We start from the raw sequence: 11,799 nt of genomic DNA, 5'->3' as shown, positions 1-11,799 counted from the left end.
TTTAGAACGCAAATAATGGACTCATATACAGAATTTCCTTATGTTGAGCCATTCCAACATGAAATTCATATATATTTCCTTGACTAAATGATTAAAACCTCACGATCTAAGCTTATAGATTTGAGATGAAGTATAATTTCCTCTCCCTTAATTATAGCAAAACAACTTTTTCCCAATTGAAACTTTTGTTTTCTATAATTAACATTGCTAACTTGCAATACTTATCATAATTATCATGCTCCCACTAACATGATGATTATTAGCATAACACTTATGCTCCCACTAGCTTTGACATGTACTCAGAAATCAGCTGGACTTCTAGAAATCAATACTTCATTGACCAAAGTTCAGATTTCTGATGCTAGATTGTTTTGATAAAGCTGTATCAAAATCATACACCTTCCCTTAGATAGCACACTTGTGTATCTAAACAATTATGAAGAGGGATGCCGTAATCATAATGTTTAGACCTTTTTCCCACTTCTCACAAGTCCAAATTAGTGTGCCGGTTAACCACACGCGCTCCACTAACGACTTTGAGAATGCAAATATCACAATTGCTATCTAGCTAAAATCTACTTAGTGAAAGTGTTTCCTCACCATCATTTTCATGAATCAGAGAGAAACCTTATGACACTTAGATTTAATGGTGTATGTGTTCTTATCCATGTGAATTGTCAAAATCATAGTCACAAGAAAAGGATAATGACAAATCCAAACTCATATGGACTGAACTCAATCTTAATTTCTTGCCACCTGGCAGCTCAAGGGCCTGCCATTGCTTCCAAGTTGTTATGCAACAAACTGAGAACTCTAAGAACTCATATGCAAAGCCAACTTTAACTGGAATGGGCACAGATATGTCAACACAATAGATTATAAACCTCAAATTGTGTGCTAGAGAAGAACTTTAGGTTTTATTCTTGATTAGTTCTTGAGACTTTCAAGACCTTTAAGACTCCCACTGTCCTCTTGACATATAAGACTCCCTTGTCAAACATCCAAGAGATAGTGCGGATTCTAATCAAGAAAAACACTTTACCCAATTTGCCTAAGTTGGTCTTTGTTTTATCCAAAACATCACAACTTACCAATTTCAAATGTACAAGAGTAGAAAACTTTTGCTCTTACATTTGACAAGTGTTTTAAACCTTCTTTAAGACATGTCACTCAAATGACAATCTTGGAGTATGACTCTAAGACTTGTATTGGAACGAAGTATGACTCATCTTCTTGATTTAACCATTTCAACAATTCAAGTTCCTCTTCTTAGTCATAAGAATGCACTAAGATTTCCTTAGAGAACTAATTTTGATATGGTTTCTTAATCATTAAGATGATCACAAAACTGATACTAAAGTACTCTCCCATCTTTTCAGATTTGAGAAACTTTTATCCTTCTGCCTTATTTGATTCTTCTTATCGATCTTTTGTGGTGGACTTAATCAGTGCACAAGAATGTGTACTCGATCCCTAAGTCCTTTACTTGACTCATACATCCATGTGAACAAGTAATTAGTCTTAATTTTCCAAAACTTGAAAGTTCTCATTCATCATGCTATACAACTTGCATGATTCCAAGTTCCGATCCAATTGAAACTTGGGTGATGAGAATCTTTCCTTATTTGGTAAATTTAGACATTACCACAAATGAAAGAATCAATTTCATACTTCCACTCTTGCTACTAATGGAATCTTATAAGCAACAAAAATTTCCACAGATGCCATTGTAAGGATATTTTAAAATAAATAAAATCAAAAATTTCCTTTTATTTTAAAACTTTGCGGAAAAACTATCCTTACAATCCATATGAAAACTTGTTGTTATCTATTCCTAAGCAATATCTCATAACTCCTAAGAAGTAGCTCAAGAATCCGATTTTTCAAACTATGCGATAGAAATCCATCTATGCGATCAGATTCAGCATATTCTTCCTTTAAGTTTCTTCACTTTCCTTTGATTCTTAAACCATCACCATGCGACCCGGTCACATCATGTATCAAGAATCTCAGAATAGAAACTTAACAGAGTTAGATAGTGGATTTTACCTGAAGTAGAGTCAAACTTATTGACTTTAACATCCTTAGGTAAATTTGGCAGCTTCGCAACCAATGCCCTTTCTTTGGCAATACAAACATATGGACCCTTTGATAATGGTACACAGGACTATCACAGACTTAGTTTTTCTCTTTACCATTTGGTCAACCGAGTTGACTATAGCCGATCCCTTTCCATTGGGAAGAGAATGCTTTACTGGATATCCAATGTCATCATTGTCAATGTCCATAAAGTTTTAGGAAGTTGATCTTAACAAATAGATAAGATCATTAAGGGTCTTGTCATAGTCTTTTTCATAGGTGTTCCAAAAGAACTCACTATGTGACTTAGAAAGTAGTTGAACCACCAACTTTCTCAAGACTTTGACACCCAACTCTCCTGGCTTGTCAATATGTGACTACATCTTCAAGATGTGACCACACCTAGACCTTGCCTTGCCTAATAGGGCCTGAGTGACCTTAAACTTTTCAAGAACTTGTGGGTTAGGGAGAATAATTTGAAGAGGTGAAGAAGTATGATATCCATGGGACATCATCTTCATTAGGAAACCTTGTTTCAAGAGATTTGGGAAGATCATAGGTGTCTAAACCAGACATCTTTTGGGAGATATTCAAGATAGTTGATTTAAAGTCCTTAATATGACACCCAATATGAAATATTAAGGCTAGGACCCAACAAACTATTTTATAACTTAGAAGAGGTATGCCGTAATCCAAGCTATAAAATATTTGAAGGTAGGTGAATGACGATTCACCAATTTCCACCAAGATAAACGAAATGTATTATTAGGTTTTAATTGGTTTTGAAACTCCTAGATCTTTGAGATTCATTGAACTTTTCGAAGGCATGTTTCAATCTCGAGTGTGCCCTCCAAGTTTTGTGACTGGGATGCCGAGGATCACAAAACGAGGTGTGAAGTAACCATGCAAATCACTTGGTACCCTTAATAAATTACCCCTCAATCGATGTGCCGGTTAACCACACACGCTCCATCGATACTATGATAAATATTAAGTCACCCTTTACCTACCTTGTTAAGTCCAAGTTAGTGTGCCGGTTAACCACACACGCTCCACTAACGACTTAGACAAAGTGCAAAGTGTAATTTCATGGATTAGCACCTTATTCACATTTTTCCTAAGTAACTAAGATTGGGTATTATTAAGAGTTTAGTTACTTAGTATTATCATTAATACTTTTAATGAAGGGAGAATTCTAGTCCTGTCAAACCCGTTCGGCTAACGACCCTCCACCAGTCAAGCAAGCGGTGGGTGAGAGTGGACACCCATTAAGTTGCCATTTTATAGGCAACAACCTTATACCCACCTTATAGACCGGCTTCGTGAATGAGGCGTACTAGCGGTAAGACTGACTTTACTCTTATACATATATATATTATTAACTTATAATATTATAAAGTATAAGGGTTGAATTTTAACTTTTAAAATTCTAAGGGCTAACTTGGAATTAAAGTATTCATAAGTGAAAACTTTACAAATTCCAAAACTTGAGGGCAAGTTTTGAAACTATTCAAAACTAATTAATTCCATAACTTATGTGTTTAAAGTAGTTTTAATCCAAAAACTCTTCAAGTTCCATAACTTGAGGACAAGTTATGGAAGACTTTAAACTAATAAAAGAATTAACTTTTCTTTATTTTATAACTTATAGAATTAATTAAGGTTACACTTTTTTTTATTTTATTTTATTTTATTAAATGAAGAGACTCTTGGTCCTCCATAACTTGAGGACAAGTTATGGAGTCATAAAACCATTTAATTAGAACTAGACTCTTCATTTTTGTAACCTTTGCCAACTTTTATGAGTTTTATGATTCTTAAATGTGACTTTTCATATAACTTGAGGACAAGTTACAAAAACACATTTTTGAATCAATTCTTAGATTAATTTGGATTAAAACCAACTATCACATAATTTTCATCATTAATCCAAATTCACTCATAAAACAAGATAACACAAAAAACTTTTGGTGATCCATAACTTATTCTTAAGTTATGTAATCCTTTAAAACATTAACACCAAATTTTGTAACTCCAAAAAAACTTTGAATCAATTTTTTTTTAAAACCTTTTCAAATCCATAACTTATGGAGGTTTCAAAAAAATAAAACTTTTTAGATCAAACTTTTAAAACTAATAAAATAATCATATTATTTTATCTTTTATTAAATTTGACCTAATTCAACTCATAAAGCAAATTATTCAAATTTTACAAATAATTAGTTTTTCACAAGAACAAGTAATTATCTTAAAATTTGACAAACTTCATGGTTTTTTTTTTTTTCAACTTTGAAAATAAAATATTTGCATCAATATAACAGAAAACAACCCGTGGCTCTGATACCACTGTTGGGTTTTGAGCATTCTAACACTTCCTAAGCGTACATGCAACCCTAAATACCTTGGATCTATGTTTTCTCTATTATACATGCAAATAAGAACTTCCAAGGTATTATCCTAATCTAGCATACAAAACAATAATGTAACAAGATAGAATACATACCTCTTGATGTAGAAAGTCTTCATGAAGCTTGAGTGCTTAGTGCCCCAAGTGTGACACCTCAAATGGAATCACAATCATCAAAACACTTAGAATGACTTGAGAGAATTCTACACTCACCAAAATCGGCTAGCCCTTTCTTGAATACTACTAGTGGCCGATTTTTCCTCAATAATAAGATGCTTATATAGTTACACAATTAGGGTAAACTCTTAATTGTCATGGCTTTCCATTTCCTTGGATCCATGGGTACAAATACACCATGGAGCATCCATGGACCATCCTATGGGTTTTAGCCCAACTTGATTATCCATGGAGCATTAGCCCACTATACAAGTATGGATGATTTACACAATCAACCCATATATTTAATTAGTCTTCTTTTGATCACTTAATTAATCCTAGATTAATTCTTGATCAATACTAATTAAATAATCTTATTATTCTTATCATTAATATACTAGAACTTATAATATATTAATAACCATAAGTGTCTTATTTCTCTCATTCAAGTGCATGATGGTATGCAACCCAAATGGACCATGCCGGGTCGGGTCAAGTCTTACCAAATATAGTTATGGACTTAGACATAAATCCAACAAAAACTACAAGCTACAACAAAGATGTAATTCTATAACTCGATTTTAATGTTGATTATGTCAATTGTATGCTAGTTGTAGGCTTAATGTTTTGGAAACAATATTCCATGTATAATTAGAGAAAACATAGATCCAAAGCATTTAGGGTTATATGTACACCATAGGATGTTGTAGTATACATAAACCCAACAACAACTACCTTCCAAACTATAACTGAACCCATCCTTAGCGTGGATCTCAAATCCTAACGATGGACGGGTCCTTGCCCCACTTATCTTTGACCATTCAGAATAACCATCACTACTCTGCCCTAAAACCAAAATCTCAAAACCCTATCTGACTCCTATACATACAATCCAAATCGAACCACTTCCAACTTGACTCTTTCGTATTCCAAAATGAGCATAAACTCTTCTAACCCCGGATTATCATCTTGACCCATAATTTCATTGCCTCTAAAACCCTTCACTTGATAACAATGCGAATCCTTGCATGAGTCTCTAGCTCTAGTAGTATCTCTGGCTCACCTTGTTGTCCCATGTTTATAATTCAGATGCAACTGAGACCTCCCTTGTCTCGTACATACCTACCAATTAATCGATGCACCAAAATTCATACTAGTTGCTGAGGCTGATAGCGCCACACAGTCGCACCATGCGACTCTTGAATGAGTGTCTATCTGGAAAGAGCTGCCCTAGCTCACCTGCCATAATGGCTCTAACAGCCCTCCTAATCCAACCAAAGATAACATAACCAACCATTCATCCTTCAATTGATATCAAGGGTGACTCCCAACGCAAGTCTCAACCCCCTTGCGTCAACCGGTGATATAACTCCCACCCCAAAATCCAAAGAATTACACTTTTGTTCTAGGGTGACCTTTCACTTAATTAAAATATAAAATCCTCCACCTACAGCAGAGGATGATAGACTCACACCTGGTCCCTCCACAAGACTCCAACTAAGAGTCCAACTAATAAGGGCTACTCAAGCTTAACCACCACATGGATGCCAACCAATGACCCTAGAGTCATCTCACTCTAAATGCAATCCGATACCTTGATCAAGTCGGTCCTACCAGATCTCACACACATTACATAATTAAACGGGCCCCTTATTGCCTCAGACCCATCAATCCTCATACTACTCAACGAGTGGTCCTCCATCAATACTATCCGCCTCGACCTAGGGATGTGTTAATCTTTCCTCAGTCCAATTGACCACTCAAACCATGGCCTGTCTCATACTGGTGAATGCTACGATCCTGTCACATACTAACAACATTTCCACAACTGCCTATCAATCTGGTGAATGCTACGGTTACCCTCTTGTCTTACAACACTTCCACATTGTCATGGACCCATTCATGGTCTTACTATCTAGCTACTATACCAACCATATGTTAGGTTTTGAGCAATCTAACACTCATAAGGTGTTCATGCAACCCTAAAACCTTGGATCTATGTTTTACTATGAATACATGCAACTTTGATTTTCCCAAGGTTCATAACCTATCTTGCATGGCATGGGGAACATTAAACATAATTGCTAGATGAATTACATACCTTTCAATTATGAGTTGTTTCCTTGGAGTTTGAGAGCCTAGCACCAATAATGTGGATGCCTCAAATGGAAATCACAAATCACCACAAACTTGGAAAACCTTATCAGAGTGTATGCTAGCTTATAGAAATCGGCCACCACCTTTTTACACATACAACTAGTGCCAATTCAAGCATCACAAGCTCCTTTATATAGTATGGAGGATTAGGGTTACATCCATGTAAACCCTAATACCCATGACTCTTCCTTTCCAAGGATCCATGGGTTAAAAGCTCCATGGACTCCCATGCATGCCAAGCCCATTCCAAATGAGTATTAGTCCACACTTATATAAATACAAGAGCCTATATTTAATTAAAAACCTTTTTTGATCACCAAATTTATTCTAAATTAATTTATGATCAATACTAATTAAATAATATGATTTCATATTAATATATTATAACTTTGTTGAACTATGAAGTGCCATTTTAGATAAGTGATCATATAATCCTTCGTTCTGGATATCAGCCGGACAAATACATGGAACAATGTCTTACTAATTGTCCAGTAGTTTGTTTCTCAATTTCCCGATTTGTTTGACATAGAACTTAATTGAACACATCCACTTAGTTCTGACCGAGCCCGGTACATGGGTCAACACAAAATCATCGAGGGTCCCAGATATCACTTCTAATCCAAGAAGGAACATATAAACTTTGACTCATATGCTTGTTCTACTACTTGTTGAATTATATACAAAGGCACGTTTTATAACATCGAGTTACCAATGCGTTTACGTACAATCAATGTGTAACAAACTCATAGGCAACAAGTCGTATCTCTAGGTTTGAAAACGTATATTATATTACCGTCTCACGATCACTCGAGATAAATTCCATGAAGGGATGCCAGTGAGCGTGGGTTTATTCCAATACTCTTAACTTATGAGCACTCATGAATGTTGTAGCAACCATTTCTATGGCTAAACACCTTTAGTCATCTACAAGCCCAATTCATGACAGTCTTAATTCATACCTACTTTCAACGTATGATCGACTGTGGAAGTTTGAATAAAGTAATTTATTCTGGAAGTTAAAACATGCAAAGCTGTTACAATAGTAAATAATTGACAAAGACAGTAACACCTTACTCATAAATAAATACACCTTTTATTCATCATCAACTGTCGATTACATTTTACGAGTTTTAGAAATAGCTATCTAATCCATAAAGTAATATCATCCTTCAGCCCAATGCGTCTTGCATGCTGTAAGTGCCTGACCCTCGTCAGTCCCTTCGTAAGGGGATCTGCAGGATTCTCTTCTGATGATACCCTCTTTGCCACGAGGAGTCCTTCTTCTATCTTGTGTCTTATGAAGTGATGTTTTCTGTCAATGTGTCTGGATCTGCCATGATCTCTCGGTTCCTTGGCTAAGGCAACCGCACTATTGTTGTCACATAAAATCTCCATAGGCTCCTTAATAGCTGGTACAACTCGTAGGTCTCCGATGAATCTCTTTAGTCATATCGCCTCATTTTCCGCTTCACTCGCTGCTATGTACTCTGATTTACAAGTCGAATCAGCTACCGTCTCTTGCTTGTAACTCTTCCAAGTGATTGCCCCTCTATTTAGGATAAAGACCCAGCCCGACTGAGTGCGGAAGTTATCCCTATCAGTCTGGAAACTGGCATCACTATACCCTATGTCACACCCCAAACTAGAACGAAGAAAACATTCGAGGGCGGATGACTTCATGTAGTATCGAAACAATTGAATACATAGTAAAGAAAGCAAACACAACCATCATATATATAATTTAAAAGTTACATTGTTGTAAGATACTTGTTTCAAAAACAAATTCCAATATGATGAAAAAATGAGTTTAAAACTGACGCCTTAGCATCAATTCTCCAAAAGCTGAAATTTACCTGTATTACTGAATCCCTGAGAAATATAAGTAGATTTGAAAGAGTAGATCATCATTTAAGCTGGTGAGTTCATAAGTATTTTAATGTCCATGTTTGTATAAATTCGAATGAAATTGTTTGTAGATGTTTGAAAACTCCTAGAAAATCCCATATTTCCTACTAGTATAAAATTAGTCTTCTATAAGACCCGACTGTTTTGGATGTTGTTTCTAAAATTCCAATATTTTTCCATAAGTGTATGGTAATTTAAAAGTTCCAAATACGATAATGCAATGGTGTTTTTCATGCCTAGAATAGTAGAGTTATGTATGTATAGAATCGCTAAAGCATTTGATAACCCCGTAAATCAACGTGTTTTTAATACTTCATGTGAGTTCTACAACCAGGCTATTGACCCAGACTACCTGTAAGAACGTTCTTCAAGCGTTGGAGTGTTATTACGTTTGTCACCCCATACCTGCTGGTCTAACTGTAGCTAACAGTTTAGGTGCGGTATCGTCAATCCCGTATAGATCTATAAACAAGTATCATGCTCTCCCTACAAGAGATTATGGTATATAATATAGGACTTTAACTTCATACTCAAAAGTACGCGAAGCTGAACGTGAAGGGTCATACAAATGGTTTGGTCTAGGCTTAGCATGTGATTTGTTTTTGTTTATGTCTGTAATTGCACTTTTTGTTAGTTTGTGTTTTGTGGTGTTTATGACCGTAAACACGTTTATGGCCGTAAACGTGTTTATGGAAGCAAACTATGTTTGCGATCTTTTCTAGTATAAATAGTCTACGAGTTTGTCTTTTGGGGGGTTTAATGCTCTACAGTTTACTGCTGGTCTTTTAGTTGTATCTGACGATTCAAGTGTTTAATCGTATGCAAGCTCAATTCATTCATCTTAGTTGTGTTATTCTTGTCTTATGATTGTTTGATTATCAGTGATAGATCCAGATTTGGACCTAACAATTAGTATCAAAGCACTTGCTCGAACATGGCTACTCTTGCGGCACTATTGAACAAACTTTATTCATCAAGCATGTGGGTGATGATCAGATACTGGTTCAGATCTATGTTGACGACATCATCTTCGGGTCCACATGCCCAAAGCTTTGCAAAGAATTTGAAGGCGTGATGAATAAGCGATTTGAGATGAGTTCTCTAGGTGAAATGACCATGTTTCTGGAGCTTCAGGTCAATCAGAATTCAACCGGAATCCTGCTCCACCAAGCAAAGTATGTTGACGATATTCTTGAGAAGTTTGGATTTACAGACGCAAAGCCTGCATCGACTCCCATAGCTGAAGGACCCCTGCTGACTCCAGATACTGATGGTGAAACCGTAGATCAAACTCACTACAAATCGATGATTGGTTCCTTGATGTATCTCACTACAAGTCGTCCTGACATCATGTTTGCAGTGTGTCAATGTGCTCGCTATCAGGCTAATCCTAAACTTACACATCTTATTGCTGTCAAAAGGATTTTTCGGTATATCAAAGGCAGTCCAAAACTGGGACTTTGGTATCCGAAAAATTCTGAATTTGATTTATATGCTTTTGCTGACAGTAATTACGGAGGCTGTGAGCTTAACAGGAAATCCACATCAGGAGGGTGTCAGTTCCTTGGTGATAGACTGGTGTTGTGGCAATGCAAGAAACAACATACAATATCTACTTCTACAGCAGAAGTGGAATATGTTGCTGCATCGGCGTGATGCTCTCAAGTTATCTGGATCCAACATTAGCTGTTGGATTACGGTTTGAATTATCAAGAAACCCCAATTCATTGTGATAATGAGGCCGCTATACAAATAACTAAAAATCATGGCCAACATTCCAAAACCAAGCACATTGACATCAAAATTCATTTCATCAGAGATTGTTATGAGCGCTTGCTCATCCGGCTAGAACATGTTCCCACTGCTAATAATGTGGTGGATCTGTTCACTAAGCCGTTTAACAAATCTCGATTCGATGTGCTTGTGGGATTTTTGAAAATGATTCGTTTTGAGGATTAATTTTTGTTTTAGGATAGTTTAAATTTGCGCATTTACTTTCGTTTCTTTCGTATGCACAAATTTAGGCGGAGAAATAAAAACAAAACAAAAATTAGAAAATCTAGAAAATCCAAAAACATTAGAAAATCAGAAAATCCAAAAATATGCTGGTTATGAAATGTGGTTGAGGGAGATGTTTTGGGAAGTGATATGATCATGTGATAACAGGCAACCTGAGTGTGCGTAACGTACCCGAAGTTGAAGGGTCTATGCTCTGGTTTGATGCATTTGTAGGCACGAAAAATTTTGAATGGACATGACTAGGCAGAGCTGAACTTAGGAAATTTATAGACTCGACAAATCTTGACCTAGTTAGATCCGTTCAGCCTGACAATACGACGCTAGGATAGGTTGAGCAGGGAGATATATATATGGGAATCTACTCGTCACATTAATTAAACCCGTACTTGGAACCATGGTTTAACTTTTCCTCGATGTGCGGATTCTGTCCTTAATTCCGGTTGGATGGGGCGACTGGTAAATTCCGATAAATTAGGTCTGTAGAATATCATTTTCTTTCTTTCCTACTGTTAGTCATATGTTGTCTCCTTTGCGTGACTTCCAATCCGACCTGGTACACAACATATGCAACTCTATTTATCTGCATGTTATATATGTGAAATACTTCTTATCTATTAGCCATATGTTGTCTCCTTTGCGTGACTTCTAATCCGACCTGGTACACAGCATATGCAACCTTCTTCTTCTCAACCCCTCTGAAGTAATAAGTAATAGAATTCTGAATCTATCCTCTCTCTGAATGGTTGTCTGCTCACCCGGTGTAAGGAGTACTCTGGAAGTTCTTGATGGCTGGGGCATATCAGGAAGCGGGAAACACGTTCTAGTACACTTAAAAATTGAACACATACAGATTGTCTACAAATCTCGCTGCTCAATTTAGGTGGACAACAATATCCCTGGTTGTCGTCAGATGAATGGTCCTTAAGATATAGTATCTAAGAAATTAGGATCAGATATAATTTTTAGGAACTTAAGTTCACCTTGTTTTGTAACAAATAGTATGTCCTAAATCTGTCATAATTTTTCGTGTTTAAGTGGACCACAATACTGACGATCGACCAGACAAAGATGTGAAT

The 11,799-nt window shown here is 36.2% G+C and overlaps 1 protein-coding gene across 1 annotated transcript; it reads left to right on the top strand.

The window, feature by feature from the left end:
* The first annotated feature begins 9,814 nt into the window (after positions 1-9,814).
* Positions 9,815-10,360, top strand: LOC128132947 (uncharacterized mitochondrial protein AtMg00810-like). The gene is made up of 2 exons (XM_052769965.1): positions 9,815-10,056; positions 10,213-10,360. Exons 1-2 carry the CDS (start codon positions 9,815-9,817, stop codon positions 10,358-10,360), a joined length of 390 nt encoding a protein of 129 aa, XP_052625925.1.
* The last annotated feature ends 1,439 nt before the right edge of the window (positions 10,361-11,799 follow it).

Source organism: Lactuca sativa, chromosome 3 (assembly GCF_002870075.4).
Source record: "Lactuca sativa cultivar Salinas chromosome 3, Lsat_Salinas_v11, whole genome shotgun sequence".
Lineage (NCBI taxonomy): Eukaryota > Viridiplantae > Streptophyta > Magnoliopsida > Asterales > Asteraceae > Lactuca > Lactuca sativa.
This window is presented reverse-complemented; position numbering and strand designations above follow the sequence as displayed.